Raw genomic sequence first — 17339 nt, forward strand, 5'->3', positions numbered from 1 at the left:
GCTTCGAACGCTTACATCACCGACTACATAATGCCACAGCAAGGTAGTTACCCCGTAGGACCAGATACTAAACTAGAAGGCGAAGGAAGGTAGGTATAAATAATATGTACATTGTTAGTTCATAAAACTTACCAAACACGCCTTGACAGACCAAGAAGATATTTCGGCAATAAATCAGACGAACCACTGCCTACCAGCCCAGCTGAGGGTGTATTTACACTATATGATATCCTCCAATACTGTGGACGCGTACATGGCGAGAAGAATGCTATTGCCTACCGTGACCTCATCAAGGAGCACGTTGAGGAGAAGCAAGTACAAGGCCCAGATGGTAAAACACACCCTAAGAAATGGACTTACTATGAGTTAAGTGACTACAAATGGCTCACTTGGCCACAGATTCTTAAAAAGGTAGAGTCCATCGGTTCTGGACTTGCCAATTTAGGATTAAAGAAGGAGACGATTTTCAACATCTATGGACAAACAGCTGTTAACTGGCAAATTATAGCTCACAGTTGCGTTAGACAAAATATCCCATTCTGTACCGCATACGATTCACTTGGACCATCCGGTCTCCAGCACTCGCTTGCTGAGCCAGATGTCGTTGGTATGTTCACCAACGCTGATCTTCTCCCAACCGTTTTAAGTGTAAGTCATTTTATTCATCAAAGCGCGCATCTTTTAACTTGCCGTAGGTCATTGGGGATACCCCAACCGTTAAGGTAGTAATCTATGACGGCCAAGCAGACAAAGAACAATTGGATAAACTCAAGTCTGTAGAGCGTGAGGGTGGAGAAAAGCTTAAAGTCATCCACATTGACGAGCTTGAAAAACTCGGCGCTGAGAACTTGGTTGAGCCTACACCACCAAATAAGGATGATACAGTCACTATTATGTACACATCTGGATCGACAGGACCACCAAAAGGTGTTGTTCTCACCCATGAGAACCTCGTTTCCGCCGTAGCTGCTGTCGTCAAGATGTTAGGCCACCACTTATCAGCGCAAGATACCTTTTTGGCTTATTTGCCACTTGCTCACATTTTGGAATTCATTGTCGAGCTCTTAGTTATGTTTATTGGTATGCCAATGGGTTATGGTAGAGTAAAGACCCTTACAGACCAATCAACTCGCAATTCAAAGGGTGATATCCAAGCATTTAGACCATCAATTATGATTGGTGTTCCAGCAGTTTGGGAAACAATTCGTAAGGGTATTTTGAGCAAGGTTGGCCAACAAGGCGCACTCAAGAAGTCTATCTTCGGTGGTGCTATGACGCTCAAGAAGACCTTTGGTACAAAAGTACCATTTGTAAACACAATCACTGATGCGGTTGTTTTCAAGACTATTAAACAACAAACAGGTGGTAGATTACGTTTGACACTCTCCGGTGGTGCTGCACTCAGTAAAGACACTCAAGAATTCCTTACAACTGCTTTAGTTACTGTTTTACAAGGATACGGTATGACTGAAAGTTGTGGTATGTGTGCAATTCTTCCGCCAGAGTTTATGCAATACAATGTTGTTGGTATTCCTGTACCAGCTGTCGAAATCAAGTTGGTTGACTGTCCAGAAGCAAACTACAGATCAACCAACAACCCACCACAGGGTGAAGTCTTTATCAGAGGACCTGCCGTTACCAAGGGTTACTTCAAGAGACCTGATGTTGATGAAGAAGTCTTTGTTGGCGATGGATGGTTCAGAACTGGTGACGTTGGACAATGGAACGTAGGTGAAACTAGTCTTGAGATAACATTCTCATTTAATTTAACAGGCTGATGGTACATTGTCTATCATAGACAGAATCAAGAACCTCGTCAAGTTGCAAGGTGGAGAGTACATTGCGCTCGAGAGACTTGAATCTCAATATAAATCTTGTCCATTAGTCGGAAATATTTGTGTCATAGCTAACAACAACGCTAAGCAACCAGCCGCTGTTGTCGTTCCTAACGAATCTCACTTCAAGGCATTCTTGAAAGACAAGGGTATTGGTAACGCTAATGATATTAGCTCAACACTAGAAGACAAGAATGTCGTGAAGGCATTCACTGCGGAGGTTAACCAAGGTGGTAAGAAGGCGGGTTTCAAGTCATTAGAGTTACTTGAAACTGTTATTCTCACACTCGATGAATGGACACCACAATCTGGTTTAGTCACAGCAGCACAGAAGATTCAACGTAAAGCCATTGAGAAGCAATACGCGGAACAAATCAAGAAGTTCTATAACCACTAAAAATGTTATAAATATCCAACGGAACAATCAACCAAAGCTATCAATAAAGCTAATAAATAAAGTTTATTCTTTCATAATCATTCATTATAAGTATAACGTTTCTCAAAATATATGTTTATTCGTATAATACTCTCTTAACATCAATCCAACAACCTGCATTGTCTACCCAGCCTAGACTGCCAATCTCACATTCACCGCATGCGAGGAATTTAGAGATATTTGCAGCTGTTTGAGGAGCAGTCTTCGAGAATGTTATGTTCTCAAATGACATTGGACCTGCGAGTCTCCAGGCTTTGTCGAGATGCGGTTCTGGTAATGATGGGTGTGAAAATTGGTTGTCTGGGGGTAAAATACTGAGTGGATGGATTGTTTCTAAGCTTTTAAGGTCCGCTGCACCTGATAAGAAGACGAGTGATTTACATTCAACCCTAGGGCAACGTGCATTCCGCGAGTTTTTCGAGTCTTTAAGGAAGTCCTCGTATTTGCTCTGATCGGTGAAGGTTAACAAGTTGAGATTAGGCTTAGTGGAAGGTTTACTGAGTGCTGCAAGGATATCTGCTTGGGTAATACTTGGTTTCTTCTGGGGAGTGATATCGTGAGACATTTCCACCTGATCGTTGTCTATCTCCTTGGTAATTTCAAACTGATACTTTTCAAAGAAGGGTACTTGTTCTTTAGATGATATGATTAATACCCTGTTGTAGCTCGACTCGTCTAGTCTTCGCATGTACTCAGTGAATAGTTTTGTAGTTGCGGTCTCACGGTGGGCATCTTCATTATGTACAGTCAGAGAATGTATCAGGACTGTATGGCCAGAGGGATCGTGCTCTTTGGCTGATTGCTCGCTGAACGTGTCTTCGTTTGTGAGTGTGCTAGTAACGAAGCCAATCAAACCCTGGGTGCGTGGCTGGTGGAATATACCTAAAAATAAATCGCCCGCGTACTTGTACCTGTACTCAAGTTTGTCGATATCAGTTGCTGTGTAGCCTGTGCGTTGTCAGAAAAGCAATAAATTAAGAACAGGACATACTAGAATTATCTATAGAGGCAGCAGAACTAAGCTCTTGATGCTCTAATTTATCTATAATGTAACTCTCATCAAACATCTTAGAAGTTGACCATCAACAGCAGAAATGGCTGGTCCACCACTGCCACCAAAACCCAGACAGTACACAGATAGCATTGACGATAAATTCGCTGACGTATACAACTCTCTCAATAAACTCACGAATAACCAGTCCTTCTCCTCAACCGCTCAAGATAGCATATACAATCTATATGGGGATGCCTACTCAGATACAGAGAATAGCCCAGTCAATCCTAATCTCTCTTCCATGCATGAGAGACATCTAGTAGTTGGTCCAACTCCAAACAACAGAAGAGCCGCTGTACTACCACCACCGAAGGAGGGCCAGCAGCAGCATTTCTCATCACCCGAGTCTGCCTATAAGGCTGTACCATCAAGGCAGACACCAACCTCTTCTTTTGGCTCGAATTTTCAATTCGCAGATATAGCTACCACAGAGCAATCGCAATCGACGCTACATTCACCAAAGTCTTTTCTTACATCAGAGCAACCTTATCCTTATGGTAGTATCCCGTCACCGCTCACAGGACCTTCCGTTCATGATTCCACCTCTACCTATTCTTCTCACAACAGTCCAAAGTTGGTACAAAATAATGCAAGATCAAGATCAAGTCAAACACCTCTCCCACATGAGGTTCTAGCGAGGGAGGATCCTTACGCTCACCTTCAACAATCCTACAATAGCCCATTGGCTCAAATGTCATCAGACTCATTTAGTTCACCCGCAACATCTGTACAGCAACCGCCATCGAGTTTGTATCCTCCTCCTGGTACTGTGCCGCCGACACCTCCAACCCAGCAGAAGTCACACCTATATGAGTACCCTTCTTTACAGGCACAATCTTCAATGCATAATGCTCAGTTGCAATCTTACGTTCAATCTAGGGCCTCAAACGTACCTAATAACAATATCATCAACAACAACAAATTAAGAAGACGAACGATGGATACTTCTTTCCCTGGTGATGAATACACTGAAGCTTATTATGATGAATTACAATACAACGAGATTCAATCTGGTTTGAAAGGTTTCGATCCATTTTCAATTGTTAAGCCTCAACTCATAAAAGATCTGGCTGTGCAATTCAAAGATAACGTTCCTAGAGGCACACATGTTAAGGGTTCAGTTCCTTTTGAGACATCCTTTACTGGTAAAGATATTGTCTCGACGATCAGGGAATTATTTCCTACGGTGGTTAGGAATTCATCAGCATCGAGGTCCTTGGCTGTTCAGGTCGCTCGTACATTACAATCTCAGTTGTATTTCTTCGAAGTGGAGTTTAACATGACCTTAGTCACGGATGATGTTCAAGAGATTTTCGTTTTTCCTGACGAAGTTGGCTTGCAAGGCGCTGGAAGTGATGAGATACCGACTGGTGTCTTTACGGCTTTGACTCCTTGTTATAGGTGAGTGAGAACATTCACCGCTTATACCTATTTGACATTCGGGCTAGTTTAATGTGTCCAGGTGATGAAACATGTTATTCGTACACTTGCCCTTATAGAGCAAAGAAGGTGAGGTATGATAGACTGACGATTATTTTTTCTAACATTATTCAAGGCTCTTCATCTTGTTTCAGCAACTGAAATACCACATTCAGAAGACATAATAGATGAAGAATTCAAGGTGAGTATCATTGACATATTTATTAGGAACTTATCTAAAATACTCTTTAGGATTGGACTGAGCAAGTTGAACCAGAATTACTTGTCACCCTCGATGATCAAGAACGTGAACGCCAATCGGTCATTCAACAAGCACTCGAATCAGAGATCCAATATGTTGAAGCTTTGGACGTTGTAGAGTCGTTATATATCGAGCCTTTGCGGATGGTCAAGCCAAATATCATACCAGTGGAAAGGTTGGAGTCATTCATTGAAGCAACATTTGATGGTCTTCTAAGTCTTCGAGAGCGTAATCGACGTCTCGTCGAGCAATTTAAAGTAAGGCAGAGGGAACAATCAGGATTGTTGGAAGCTGCGGGTGATATTTTCCTTAGTTCATTTATAGAATGGGAAGATTGTTATCCAGATTACATTGGTAGTTTACCTACTATTGAATCTATGATTAGGGAAGAGCAAGGATTGAATGATCAATTTAGCGAATTCTTACTCGAGTGTGAACGCAAACCAGAAGCTCAAGGGATGGATTTGATCACTCATCTGCAAAGACCTGCTCATAGATTGGGTAGATATGCAGTATACTTGAATGCAATCCTTAAAGAGACACCAGAGGGTCATCCAGATTGTGGATATCTTGTTGAAGGTATGAAAGCAGTCAAGAGGTTAACAGATTTGGGTACATTGGTATCTTGGCAGTTATCTGATCCAAATCATTCGCATATACAAGGATGGACAGACTTAGTTGAGCCTGAAGTAATAATGAATCTTGATAAGAAGGAAATTGAAAGACAGAATAACATTTTTGAATTAATACGGACTGAAATGGGTTATGTTAAAGATTTAGAGAGATTCACAACGGTCTTCATACGTCCATTGAGAGATGCTAAGGATTCAATTATACCAAATCATAGAATAGATCATTTCATTTATGAAGTATTCGGTAATCACGTTGATTTATTTGAATTACATAATACTCTAGTGAAAGAATTACATAAGAGACAAAGGGAACAACATCCAATAATTGACTCTATAACAGATTGTGTTCTTAAAGTTGCCTTAAATTGGGATGAAGCTTATGAGACCTACATGCCACATTATCCATATGCAAAAAATGCGTACGATGAGGAAATAATGCTAAATGAAAGATTCGTTGAATTCGTTGCGGCATGCAGAAGATTACCTGAATGTAGAAGGCAAGACTTATCTGCATTCTTGTTCTTACCTCCGCAGCGTTTACCTAGATATCCCTTGCTTCTAGGTGATATATTAAAACACACTAAGGATGATCATCCTGATAAGATCAACATTGATGAAGTTATTGATTTGATTAAGTCGAAAATCAAAGAAATCAACGTCAATGTTGGTGTCGCTACGGAGAAAGTCAAATTGAGGAATTATTCAAAGATCATTATACATCGTGACGGTTCTCAAAATGTGAGTGAAATTACTTCAAATTTACCTTCCCATTTAGCTTACAACTCTAAAGGGACTTGATCTTGCGAATGATGCACGCACGCTTGTTCATGAAGATACTGTTATTAGACATTCTGAAGGCACAACTTCAATGACTACGAGTAACTCTGATATCAAGATGATGTTATTCGATCACTATCGTAAGTGTCCATTTTTTCTATCAACCAAACTCACAGTAAATAGTTGTTCTCTGTAAGGAAAAACGGGTTGACAAGGTAGCTGGTCGACGAGTCTTTTACATTTGGAAGCGGGTGAGATTAATAAGTTTGCAGTCTAGTTTCGAAGCTTACTAAATACATAGCCTATCCCACTTGACTTGCTCACTCTTAATGACTTCAATGGATCGCCACTCAAGCAAACCAGCCGTATACGTGGTGCACTAGGAAGAGGAGCAAATGATGAAGAGAGTGGATTGATATATCCTTTCTCCTTCATTGCGCTTTGTAGACCACGTCTAGAGTACACTTTGTTCACAGATGACCCTCAAAAACGTCAGAGATGGCAAGAAAAACTTGAGGAAGCATTATTCTTACATTCACAAGTACAAGAAGAGACTAACAAAGTATTTGAAGCTGTTCCACTCAGCATTGACACGTTCCCAGCAACGAGATCGGCCGGTGCATTCGAGGATAACCCATTGACTGGAAAAGTTACCTGCTCTGTACCATTTAAAACCAATGACGGTAGAAGACTAGTAGCTATTGGATGTGCAGAAGGTCTTTGGATTGGATTACGTGGAGAACCAACGTCTCTAAGAAGAGTATTACATCTGAAAAACGTGACACAATGTGCTGTCTTAGAGGAATTCGGAATGTTTATCGTTCTGGCTGATAAAATATTAGTCGCATACTCTGTCGAAGCTTTAGTACCTTCTGCATCTACAATTCAGAACGGTGGATCAAACTTATCACGTACACCTCAGAAATTGTCTGGTACAAAGGATGTTGCTTTCTTCACTGTTGGAAAGTTACATGATAGGACATTGGTTATATTCATGAAACGCAAAGGAATAGATTCCGTGTTTAGAGCTTTGGAACCAGTATCTGAGAGGATGTTAGCTGAGAGAGCACCAGTCAATGCTTTCAATAGATTGCTGACCGGTGGTAAATCTGGCTGGTTTGAAAACTATCAGGTGTTCTTCATACCATCTGAAGCAACAGATTTGCTTTTCTTGAGAGCAAAATTAGCGATTATATGCAAAAGAGGATTTGAAATAATGGATTTAGAAACTCTTAAAGGAGGATCTATACCCGACTTCACTAATGCTAAAAATCAAAGAGATCCACAAATATCAGCGCTTGGAAAGAAATGTGATGACGCTACTGCTCTTGCTATATTCAAATCAGGTGATCAGGAGTTCTTACTGATTTACCAACAATTTGGATTCTTCGTAGACAGACATGGTGACCCTCATAGATTGGAATGTTTCACTGAATGGGAGGGTAAACCAGAATCAGTATCATGTCATCCACCGTATATATTGCTCTTCGACTCTGAATTCATCGAAGTACGTGAAATGGAAACACTAAACTTGGTACAAGTTGTCAAGGGCAATGAAATACATAGAACTTGGGGTGGAATTGGACTCTCACCTCACGCAATCTCACCTAATGGTTGGGTACATTCACCTGAGGCACTCGGAGAATCGAGATGTCATTTCGTTATGCGCGTAGATAGCGAGCAAAGACTATCACAAGGGCAGAGAGGTAATTCCTCTCAAAGGGTATTTGAATTACAGCCAATTTGGCACTACAATCAAGCTGATTCTTCGCAGTTATATCAGTCGACTGCCCCTTATAGAAACTATGTTTCAAGAGCATAGAAGGCAGTTTCAAAATTGGAGAATTTTTAGAATTTACGTTTACTATACTTTTCTTTTAAAATACTACTGATTAATGAACGTAATGTATTTTTATATGATATACTTAGACTTACGCGTTGATTGGAATGTGACAACAACTGGTATGCTTATCGCTTCTGTATTTTATGTAGACAACTGTCGTCACCAGCGATGATGCAAAAAAGTAAAACGTCTAATTCAAGGTACAGAGTTCAAGCCACGATAAATAGGAGGACGGAATAAAAAAGCAAAAAGAAAGAAATATAAGTTTAAATGCGGATAACACATTATTGTATCATAATAGACGCAGTAAATCTAAAACTCTGCTGCGCATTGATATAAAGCCATCGCTCGATCGGCGATATTCCTTAAACCTCTACGGTCATAATTGAAAGTAAGTAAAAAGAAGTTAGCAGTTCAATTGCTAATAAAGTACAGAAATAATGTCAACTCGCTCAAACGTTCTCGTCACTGGTGGTAGTGGTGCGTCCTCTTATTGCTACTGTGGGATATACTAAACAAAGACCAGGATACATCGGTTCACACGTTGTACTTCAATTACTCTTATCCAAACGTTACAATGTCGCCGTTATCGACAACTCCGCCAACTCTCACCCAGAATCCATCAAGCGTGTTGAATCCATCGCTGCGGAGGAAACAGGTGAAGACCAAAAGGTTAGATTGTTCCAAGGTGACTTGAAGAAGAAGGCAGACGTTGAGAACATCTTCAGCTACTTCGAACAAAACGAGGATAAGAAGGGTATCACCGGTGTTATCCACATTGCTGCATTGAAGGCTGTTGGTGAATCAGCTGAGAAGCCATTAGACTACTACTTGAACAACATCGCTGCATCCATCCAACTTTTGGAAGTTATGAGAGAACACAACTGCTACAACTTCGTTTACTCTTCATCAGCTACCGTCTACGGTGAACCACCAAAGGTTCCAATCCCAGAAACGTCACCATTGCAATCTGAGTCACCATACTCACGTACAAAGGTCTTCTTCGAGCAAATGTTGAAGGATATCGCCAACTCACAACCAGACAAGTGGCGTATCATCTCATTGAGATACTTCAACCCAGCTGGTGCTCACCCATCAGGTAAAATTGGTGAAGACCCACTCGGAAAGCCAAACAACTTGTTGCCATTGTTGGCACAAATCTCCGTTGGTAGATCATACGGTCAATTGAAGGTTTTCGGTAACGACTACCCAACCTACGATGGTACCTGTGTTCGTGATTACATCCACGTCATGGATTTGGCCGCCGGACACATGAACGCTCTTGACGCTCTCGACAGAGATGAAATTTTCCATGATGTTGGTCCAGGTAAGGCTAAGGCTTACAACCTCGGTACTGGTCAAGGTCAATCTGTCTTGACAATGATTGAATCAATGCGTGAAGCTTCTGGATTCGATTATCAATACCAAATCGTTGAGAGAAGAGCAGGTGATGTACCAAACCTCACTGCTGATCCTGCACTCGCACAAAAGGAGTTAGGTTTCAAGACTGTCAGAGATTTGAAGCAAATGTGCCAAGACACCGTTAGATGGCAAAAAGGCAATCCAAATGGTTATAGAAACTAAAACTGTAATATTTAATTTAATACAAAACTAATTATCTTCCTGCTTTAATTTTTTTTCTTTGACATATTGATGATATAGAAATCGATGTGTCCGTGCGTGATATAAACAATTCGCGTTGACTGTCTTTAATTTACGACGATCAGAAAAACGGAACCTCAAAAATACATGAATGAGAGGATCTAGGAGTGTACATTATAAGAGAGATATTTGGTATGGTGATGGGAATGGTAGTAAGGTTGTCGTTTCACCCGGTGGACCAACTGTCGACTACACAGAACAGAGCGAGTCGCCAACCCCAACAGGTTCACGTACAGTTATAAATTCTGTTGACACTTCAGAGGATTATAATATTCAAGCTAATGGAACTGGCTCGACACCTAGCGACAGTAGCTCAAGTTCTGGAAAAAGCACTCCTAGTAGTAGTTTAGGACCACATAAAGCATCATCTTCTGATTCGTCTAACCTCTCAGCTGGTCCTATAGTCGGTATAGTCGTTGGTGTTATAGCTTTCTTCGTCTTCCTTTTCCTCTGTTTTGGTAAATACAGGCGGAGAATGAACAGACAGAAAACAATGTCATTCGCTAAAGCACAAGGAATGGCACGGTCACAGCCTCATTACGCTCCAGGTGCGCCTATAGATGATGGATCATTCAGACCGACAACATTCCAAATGAAGAATACAAACGGTGCTATGACTGTAAAATCTCAGCATTCAAAATCTGGCTCAGATACCACAAATTTATTCAGAAAAGGTTCTACAGCTTCCTCCCTCGTGCCTTCAGATGTCAACAGTCTAGCTGCTGCACCATGGTTTAGAAGTTCAGGAGCTACAACTGAAGAAAGCCATAGTGATGTTTTATTGGGAATGTCTAGATCAGATTCTGATCGATCGAGGTATAAAAAAGGACGTAACTCGTTTGGGTCTCCTTTAGATATGCTGTTAGTTTATGTTATTGCGTAGTTTTACACTTTCTAATAACTCTCTAGTGTCAGGGGAATTGGCAAGTCTTAATTTTTTTCTTTCTCTCTCAAGTCTCCATCCAATGCGTATAATATATTTTAGAAGAATGTATACCCCTTAATTAGAAATGATTACAAATCGAGATCATCGTCTGGATCCTCATCATCCCAGTCATCAGCGCTATCTGGATCATAGCTGATAATTGGTGCTTGCTCCTGTTGTGCTTGGAGATATGGTAATGGAACAGCCTCTCTTGCCGCCTTTTGGTCACTTGTAAGGCCCAAATTGAATGATAATCCAAGGTTTGTTGGTTGTGGTTTAGTTTCCTCCTCTTTCTCGTCTGCTTTTGCTTGTATGTTAAGACTCTGTGTGACACCTTCAAGGTTTGTGATTTCTACATCATTTATACCAACAGTGATAAGATCCAATGATCGTCTAACCAATTTTGTACCCTTTTGCGCTGATCTGACGAGAGTTTCTATGACAAATTTATCATTATTGGTTAGATGCGCCGGTATGGTTTGATATTGTTGGAGTTCATGCAAAACACCTAAAAATTGTGGTGCATTTGGTTTCAAACCGTATTCATTTATCACTTTCTCGTAATTATACACTGAATGAAGGTTTATCGTCGTCACCCGTGGTGTATTCTGAACAGAAGACAATTGTTGAACCAGACCCTTAGATGAAAGCTTAACTAATGATATTATATTATAACGTTTTGATGCACTTAATATAGCTCTATTATTGTTGTATCTCTCTAAAGAATCAATGAAAAAACTATGCTCAAGGTCTCTCTCTAAAGATGGAATTTCATTAGAAAAGCGACAATCTATTATTTCAGCAGAAGGTATAGCCTTCTTGTAAAACTCTGGACTCTGTTCAAAGCATATTATAATAGGATTTCTAGCAGATCGTGCTATATATCGTAAAAGAGAGTATCCAGATTGAGTTGATTGATGTTGAATTATAATAAGTGAAGTATTAGATTCGTCATTTTTTAGTATTTTTTTAATATCCAAGCTGTCTTCTTTTGGCGATGGCATAATAAAATGTAGATGAATGAATAAAGATAAGAGATAATATGAATTATGAAAAAATTGTTTAGATTGGTGCACTATTGTATCTTAACCCCTCCTTTACCTTTGATGAACGTTGTTCTAACCTTCTAGCTCTTAATTTGCGTGATTTGGGAGAGTATCTAAATAAACTGCGCATAAACCCCTTGATACATGTTAAAGAACCTGCTGCTACTATTACGAAGATTGTCTGTTTTTTTCCTCTTAGAGCTGCTCAAAGAGAATGCGACCATTAAACTCACAGTGAAACCAGCGAGGATAGCTCTCAATAGTTCAAATATAGCCTTTATTGATATGTTCAAATAGTCTGTTTAAAGTTCAGTTGATAGTCCGTTAAAGACACCGAGACAAACCATAGTTGGTGACGTAATTGAAGCTTGTAAGGTAATCAAAGAGTGATTTCTCGAGAGTGTTATATTGGTATTGAGAGATGTCAGCAAGCGTTGCGGATATATTGCTTATTGAACTTGACTGCAAGGTATTGTCAATTGATATATCTAGAAGACAGACCAAAACATACAGTTCTGTTGAGATTAGAATCTATCAAGTTGAAATGGTCGAAGTAAATCTTTGCTAGATTGTTAAATAACATGTCAGTCGATTTCTAACCCTTATAAGTTAGGGTGTAAAGACAAGACATATGCTTACAACCACCGAGTGATGAGAGTCGAACATTTGATTTGTCAGATGAAAGATAGAATTATTATAGATTACGAGTAGATTATCTAACAAATAATCCATCTTTATAAGTAACTTCTTATCTAGATGTTCATGATAATCGATCTGAGTGTTCAATTGCTGCTGTAACCTCGTTAAATAGTCTAAAATTGTTAACTGATTGTTCAAGAATTCAGTTTGTATAATCTCTGGTTTAAATGATTGACAAATAGTCAGGCTATCTCTGAAATAACCGCTATAGGATGACCACAGCTGGGAAGATCTTGATATTGCGTCTAGACAGTAAGATTTATCGTATTCACCAATACATTCTAGCGGTATAGTTAAAGATTTCGTCGTCTTTATATCACAAATCGTGAGTTCGATAGCTACTGAAATTCTGTTTTCTTGGTTATTGTAAATATCATTACAATATAAACTATTAAAAGGTAATTTATAACAATCATTCTTATAATATTCAACTAAATTGTTCATTTTTTATTTTTTATTATTCGTACCTATCAAGCTGCCTGCCTCCATTAACTTAATTCTCGACGGCTGGATCTATCAATGTCACAATATTTGTTAGTGAATAATAATAAAAATCTGAATTTAAATATTCTAATGTATTTTATAACAGCGACTATGATTTATCTATGCGTCAGCAACCCAAACATTCCAGGATGTGTGGTGTTGGTTCAAAAGCAGATAGAAGACCGATAGATCCCCCACCGATAGTCCAGCTTAAAGTTTATTCTAATCACCAAAATTTTAAATCTAGACAGGATTTATCTTTTAATCACTTTCAATCCCCTTACTTTTTCGTTTATTGTTCATTAGCTGGAGAAGATTCTGATGAAGAGCTGCACATTTTGTCAGAAACTAAAACTAGATATACAACTGGCAACGTAACATCTTCCATTTATTGTTTGAGAGATTTGGATTTAACCGAAGTTTTGGTCGCTGTCTTCCCGTGAGTATCTACACTCGCACGACCTCATCAATTTACTGATTACTGCCGATATAGTGACGTTAGCGTTAGAGTTGAAGGTAGATTTAGACTGAAGTTTAGCTTGTTCGAAATTCAAAAGTGGGTTATTACCTTGCTATTAGAACTTTATCTCACATACCTAACTTAGTAGCAAAACCTATCACAGAAAAAGCTTATTTAGTGACCCATTCACTGTATTCTCAGCTAAAAGATTCCCTGGTATGGATCAATCTACTGAGCTCTCACAATGCCTCGCCAATCAGGGTCTTAAAATACGTATAAGGAGAGATAATAGAAGAGACAGAAGAAAGTCATCAAAAAGGTATTTCGACGATGAAGAAGAAGCAGGTACTTCTACTAATCTCAATGTACCTTCAATCATACCTCAACAAGCTCAACAGTTACATAATCACACCCAACCGGCATCAAACTTTAAACGTCCTTTAGCGCCGCTTCCAAGTAGGATCACGAATATACCTGACCAACCGCATGAATTCAGTCAATCAACTCTTACTCGACCTTTACAGAGTTTTCCATTCGAATCATCATCTTTTAGAAATTTACAAACACCATCGATCGTTATACCACCTTACCAGAGTCAACGGATACATTCAAGCCCAGTCATATACACTAGATCAGACACAAGTGCTAATGACCGTGAAGTTCCGCCAGCTCGACCCACACTTCCTAGTAGGCAATCATTCACACAGCCAACTTCTGTCGCTGCCACTATGAGCATATCACCACCATCACCACAAGATTCAGCTCCACGTATACAACTCCCTCCAATACGCGATTTAATTCAGCCACCTAGTACATTCAATCCTTCTAATTTTAAGCCACCTAATCAAAGGTAATTTGTTTAAAAGAATGCATAAGAAATTTTTAATGTAAAACTAGAAAAACAGTCTACTTTCTTCCTCTAACTCTAACGCGTTGTCTGATAACAAACTTGTTACCATGCTTATCTTTTGGTCTTCTCGTTCTTTTACCTTTAGAGAGTAGACCCCATGGTGAACGTGGATCTTTGTCACCTTTGGATTTACCTCTACCACCACCCATTGGGTGATCAACAGTGTTCATTGCAACACCTCTAACTGATGGTCTTCTACCTAACCATCTAGATCTACCTGCTTTACCAAGCATACGAAGATGATGAGATTCGTTGCTAACGACACCAATTGTTGCGCAACAATCAAGTAAAATTAATCTAACTTCACCTGATTGTAATCTAATTTGAGCGTAACGTTCACCAGGACCAGAGTTGAGTGCTATAACTTGACCGTAACTACCTGCTGATCTACAGAGAAGACCTCTTCCACGTGGTTTAAGACTGATAGCATGAATGAGTGTACCAACTGGTATCAAACGTAATGGTAGAACATTGCCTGGTCGTACAGTGATCATTCTGAGTAAACCAAGGTCTAAACTTGAAACTTGACGTGGTTCTAGAGAGTGAAATTAGACATAATACACAATAAATAAAAACTATTAGACTCACTTTGTACATTTGAATCATTCTCTTGACCTTCTGAGTGTGTTAAAGCATCACCTGAGAAATCACCGAGGGATGCAGCAGCAGTGAGTTGAGAAATACCCTTATCTGAGAGGTTCCTAAATGATTGTACGGTATCACCCTCTTTAAGTCCCTTAGGTGCGACAATATAACTCCAACTTTGGTTGCTCTCTTGAACAGAACGAAGGAGAGCGATGTGTGCAGATCTGTTAGGATCATATTCCAAACGTACAACTTTGTATAATCCACCTTGATCTCTCATAAAATCTAAAGTTCTAATTCTACGCTTATGACCACCACCAATGTGACGGGATACGACTCTACCTGTGCTGTTACGTCCACCTTTCTTTCTTTTGGTCAAGGTTAAAGGTTTAAACGGTCCATTGTTGGATATACCCTCTGTTAATGGGAATCTGACGTGTCTAATACTAGGTGTGATAGGTTTAAACGTTTTAAATTGACCGTCTATTCTAACCAAAGGTGATGTCTTCCTCGATGGTTTTCCAGGTTGTACCGGTGGTGCAGGTTTGAAATGTGATGTAGATACACCTCTTACTGTTACTTTTGGTACATTTTTACTTAGTTTTACCCTCGACAACATTTCGTCGTCAGTCCAAAGTCGTGAGAGTTGAGAGAAGACAATGAAATAAATAAAAAATAATTTCGTACAGCTGTTATTCAAATAAATATATGAATCGTTTAAAATTGTCTCCTTAGAATAAAGCTATGCTAATAAATGCAATTACCAGATCACATTTCGGGTCGACAGATTCGTCAAATTTATATTATCTTCCTGCGGTCACCTATTGTGCCAAATGATTGGGCTCTTGACGATCTCGTCCATCCTAATTTTGATGATATGAGAGGTGGTGAGCTGCTTCTTCTGGAGCTTACGCCAGGTGGACGATCTGAAGTACCGCCAACTATAATATTTGGGGTCTTATTTGCTGCAATAATTGGTGCTGATGAATACATTCTAGATGTGTAGCTCGATTGACCATCTGGATTGTCAGATATTGTGAGATCATCGAGCGAGAGAAGGTTGCTCTTTAATTGTGACTTAATAGGTGTCTTTGATTGTGGCCCAAGTACGCCCCAATTGGAGTATCCCATTCCATTTGGTATCATGTTTGATAATCCAGTTGGTATTCCAGATGATATTCCAACTGGTAATCCACCCTTTGATAAGTAATTCTCAGGCGAATTTGGTGATAATGTTGGTATAGATGATGAAGGAGATAATGATGGCGATTTGTTTGCCTTGTATATACCTAATACATCTTCTAATGGAACTTGGTTTAAAATTTTCGTATCCCACTGCTTGATTCTTTGTTCATTTTGACATGTTAAAATATCATAATTTGGACGTATATACCATAAATCATCACAATTTTGGAAGGTATCTTTATTAAAATCCATTTGAGATGATGTTAAGTGGTGTGAATAAAATTTTGCTTTGAGCGATCTAACTACCAAGGCTATCATAGCGGTTGCCAGTTCGTTGGTTACTGAATAATGGATTGTGACCTTAACATGCTTAGCTTTATAAGCTGAAATACGGGTGCTGTTGTTAACGTGATCGCGTACATAACGATTTGGTTCTCTTCTACGGAAGTCGAAGCGAGACTGTAACTAATTTGTTAGAATGTCTTTCTTAGAAAAAGATACACACTACATTATTATCTAATCCCAACTCGAAAGTAATCTTGCCAGCTGAGAGGCATTGCTCGAGATATAAAGCATAATTTGCACCGCGTGGGTCCAAACTTTCTGGATCCTGGGCGTCTTTGTCATTGATAGGGAGCATGCCTAGGTAAGTGATGCATTCTAATGGCATGCAAAGCTACGCATCATGTCAATATGGCGTAGCAGAAAACAAGGAAGTATGTACTTCATAATTGCCGTCATCGAGTAGGATACAGATCGAGCCACCATCGCGGGTTCTAAATCTGAACTTTAAACTGCCGCGATCTCTAGAGCCTTGCCAGAAGACTGGGATATCGTTGAGAGATGGTTGTGAAGTGTCATAGAATGCGATAAACTGAGCGTGCTTGAGTGCTTCTAGTTAAATTTATAGTAAATAAATACACAAAACCTACCAAATCATACTAAATTCATGAATACACGTTACAAACTGGAGATTGAACTTACAACTACTTTTCCATGTCGCGGTCTACGCTGGTTCTGGGATGCCGGCCCGAGATTCTCTGTATCCACGCTGAGGTTTAAATTCGACATGAATGTCAGCTAAGAAGAAAGAGCTCCATCTAAGAGAAGCCTAGACATCGTTATC

General features: G+C 39.6%; 11 protein-coding genes across 11 annotated transcripts; 5 read left to right on the top strand and 6 right to left on the bottom strand.

Annotated features, from left to right (window-relative positions):
* Window positions 1-30: 30 nt before the first annotated feature.
* Window positions 31-3346, top strand: WALSEDRAFT_33198 (acetyl-CoA synthetase-like protein; the record flags this gene model as incomplete). Its single annotated transcript, XM_006959280.1, has 5 exons — window positions 31-89; window positions 150-648; window positions 696-1727; window positions 1774-3219; window positions 3263-3346. The coding sequence occupies 4 exons, from the start codon at window positions 31-33 to the stop codon at window positions 2230-2232; spliced, it is 2049 nt and encodes a 682-aa protein (XP_006959342.1). The 3' UTR covers window positions 2233-3219; window positions 3263-3346.
* On the bottom strand, window positions 1684-3422 carry WALSEDRAFT_58060 (Mss4-like protein). Its single transcript, XM_006959281.1, has 3 exons — window positions 3263-3422; window positions 1775-3219; window positions 1684-1728 (listed from the first exon to the last, which is right to left on the bottom strand). The coding sequence occupies exons 1-2, from the start codon at window positions 3336-3338 to the stop codon at window positions 2348-2350; spliced, it is 948 nt and encodes a 315-aa protein (XP_006959343.1). The 5' UTR covers window positions 3339-3422; the 3' UTR covers window positions 1684-1728; window positions 1775-2347.
* A 678-nt stretch (window positions 3423-4100) lies between these two features.
* On the top strand, window positions 4101-8329 carry WALSEDRAFT_60856 (Dbl-like domain-containing protein). Its single transcript, XM_006959282.1, has 7 exons — window positions 4101-4726; window positions 4774-4834; window positions 4881-4946; window positions 4997-6376; window positions 6429-6555; window positions 6599-6666; window positions 6717-8329. The coding sequence occupies exons 1-7, from the start codon at window positions 4167-4169 to the stop codon at window positions 8235-8237; spliced, it is 3783 nt and encodes a 1260-aa protein (XP_006959344.1). The 5' UTR covers window positions 4101-4166; the 3' UTR covers window positions 8238-8329.
* A 276-nt stretch (window positions 8330-8605) lies between these two features.
* Window positions 8606-9888, top strand: WALSEDRAFT_60857 (galactose metabolism-related protein). The gene is made up of 3 exons (XM_006959283.1): window positions 8606-8649; window positions 8694-8738; window positions 8785-9888. Exons 2-3 carry the CDS (start codon window positions 8699-8701, stop codon window positions 9840-9842), a joined length of 1098 nt encoding a protein of 365 aa, XP_006959345.1. The 5' UTR covers window positions 8606-8649; window positions 8694-8698; the 3' UTR covers window positions 9843-9888.
* Window positions 9889-9984: 96 nt separating this feature from the next.
* Window positions 9985-10935, top strand: WALSEDRAFT_55002 (hypothetical protein). Its single transcript, XM_006959284.1, has 2 exons — window positions 9985-10781; window positions 10830-10935. Exons 1-2 carry the CDS (start codon window positions 10012-10014, stop codon window positions 10852-10854), a joined length of 795 nt encoding a protein of 264 aa, XP_006959346.1. The 5' UTR covers window positions 9985-10011; the 3' UTR covers window positions 10855-10935.
* On the bottom strand, window positions 10906-11924 carry WALSEDRAFT_69707 (hypothetical protein). Its single transcript, XM_006959285.1, has one exon. The coding sequence runs from the start codon at window positions 11847-11849 to the stop codon at window positions 10935-10937; it is 915 nt and encodes a 304-aa protein (XP_006959347.1). The 5' UTR covers window positions 11850-11924; the 3' UTR covers window positions 10906-10934.
* WALSEDRAFT_65226 (hypothetical protein) lies at window positions 11908-12474 on the bottom strand (the record flags this gene model as incomplete). Its single annotated transcript, XM_006959286.1, has 4 exons — window positions 11908-12072; window positions 12125-12189; window positions 12236-12353; window positions 12403-12474. The coding sequence occupies 4 exons, from the start codon at window positions 12472-12474 to the stop codon at window positions 11908-11910; spliced, it is 420 nt and encodes a 139-aa protein (XP_006959348.1).
* A 90-nt stretch (window positions 12475-12564) lies between these two features.
* WALSEDRAFT_47338 (hypothetical protein) lies at window positions 12565-13055 on the bottom strand. Its single transcript, XM_006959287.1, is given in 2 exon segments — window positions 12565-12608; window positions 12628-13055. 2 exon segments carry the CDS (start codon window positions 13032-13034, stop codon window positions 12593-12595), a joined length of 423 nt encoding a protein of 140 aa, XP_006959349.1. The 5' UTR covers window positions 13035-13055; the 3' UTR covers window positions 12565-12592.
* A 50-nt stretch (window positions 13056-13105) lies between these two features.
* WALSEDRAFT_58065 (hypothetical protein) lies at window positions 13106-14387 on the top strand (the record flags this gene model as incomplete). The annotated part of the gene is made up of 4 exons (XM_006959288.1): window positions 13106-13123; window positions 13180-13512; window positions 13567-13629; window positions 13682-14387. The coding sequence occupies exons 1-4, from the start codon at window positions 13110-13112 to the stop codon at window positions 14385-14387; spliced, it is 1116 nt and encodes a 371-aa protein (XP_006959350.1). The 5' UTR covers window positions 13106-13109.
* Window positions 14388-14390: 3 nt separating this feature from the next.
* WALSEDRAFT_60859 (ribosomal protein L2) lies at window positions 14391-15686 on the bottom strand. The gene is made up of 2 exons (XM_006959289.1): window positions 15032-15686; window positions 14391-14978 (listed from the first exon to the last, which is right to left on the bottom strand). The coding sequence occupies exons 1-2, from the start codon at window positions 15645-15647 to the stop codon at window positions 14440-14442; spliced, it is 1155 nt and encodes a 384-aa protein (XP_006959351.1). The 5' UTR covers window positions 15648-15686; the 3' UTR covers window positions 14391-14439.
* Window positions 15687-15826: 140 nt separating this feature from the next.
* WALSEDRAFT_65229 (hypothetical protein) lies at window positions 15827-17284 on the bottom strand (the record flags this gene model as incomplete). Its single annotated transcript, XM_006959290.1, has 5 exons — window positions 15827-16672; window positions 16719-16889; window positions 16938-17096; window positions 17146-17154; window positions 17198-17284. The coding sequence occupies 5 exons, from the start codon at window positions 17282-17284 to the stop codon at window positions 15827-15829; spliced, it is 1272 nt and encodes a 423-aa protein (XP_006959352.1).
* Window positions 17285-17339: the final 55 nt, after the last annotated feature.

The sequence above is a fragment of the Wallemia mellicola genome, assembly GCF_000263375.1.
Source record: "Wallemia mellicola CBS 633.66 unplaced genomic scaffold WALSEscaffold_16, whole genome shotgun sequence".
Lineage (NCBI taxonomy): Eukaryota > Fungi > Basidiomycota > Wallemiomycetes > Wallemiales > Wallemiaceae > Wallemia > Wallemia mellicola.

What these genes read in the sequence shown, in the direction of transcription:
- WALSEDRAFT_58060 (XM_006959281.1), bottom strand. Translation starts at nt 3,338, where the DNA reads ATGTTTGATGAGAGTTACATTATAGATAAATTAGAGCATCAAGAGCTT. An exon ending in TGCCTCTATAGATAATTCTA is followed by an intron (nt 3,220 to 3,262) that starts GTATGTCCTGTT and finishes GACAACGCACAG; the next exon opens with GCTACACAGCAACTGATATC.
- WALSEDRAFT_60856 (XM_006959282.1), top strand. Translation starts at nt 4,167, where the DNA reads ATGCATAATGCTCAGTTGCAATCTTACGTTCAATCTAGGGCCTCAAAC. An exon ending in GCCCTTATAGAGCAAAGAAG is followed by an intron (nt 4,835 to 4,880) that starts GTGAGGTATGAT and finishes ACATTATTCAAG; the next exon opens with GCTCTTCATCTTGTTTCAGC. An exon ending in TCTTTTACATTTGGAAGCGG is followed by an intron (nt 6,667 to 6,716) that starts GTGAGATTAATA and finishes CTAAATACATAG; the next exon opens with CCTATCCCACTTGACTTGCT.
- WALSEDRAFT_60857 (XM_006959283.1), top strand. Translation starts at nt 8,699, where the DNA reads ATGTCAACTCGCTCAAACGTTCTCGTCACTGGTGGTAGTG. An exon ending in TCTCGTCACTGGTGGTAGTG is followed by an intron (nt 8,739 to 8,784) that starts GTGCGTCCTCTT and finishes AACAAAGACCAG; the next exon opens with GATACATCGGTTCACACGTT.
- WALSEDRAFT_55002 (XM_006959284.1), top strand. Translation starts at nt 10,012, where the DNA reads ATGAGAGGATCTAGGAGTGTACATTATAAGAGAGATATTTGGTATGGT. An exon ending in GGGTCTCCTTTAGATATGCT is followed by an intron (nt 10,782 to 10,829) that starts GTTAGTTTATGT and finishes ATAACTCTCTAG; the next exon opens with TGTCAGGGGAATTGGCAAGT.
- WALSEDRAFT_69707 (XM_006959285.1), bottom strand. Translation starts at nt 11,849, where the DNA reads ATGCCATCGCCAAAAGAAGACAGCTTGGATATTAAAAAAATACTAAAA.
- WALSEDRAFT_47338 (XM_006959287.1), bottom strand. Translation starts at nt 13,034, where the DNA reads ATGAACAATTTAGTTGAATATTATAAGAATGATTGTTATAAATTACCT.
- WALSEDRAFT_60859 (XM_006959289.1), bottom strand. Translation starts at nt 15,647, where the DNA reads ATGTTGTCGAGGGTAAAACTAAGTAAAAATGTACCAAAAGTAACAGTA. An exon ending in GAATGATTCAAATGTACAAA is followed by an intron (nt 14,979 to 15,031) that starts GTGAGTCTAATA and finishes TTCACTCTCTAG; the next exon opens with AACCACGTCAAGTTTCAAGT.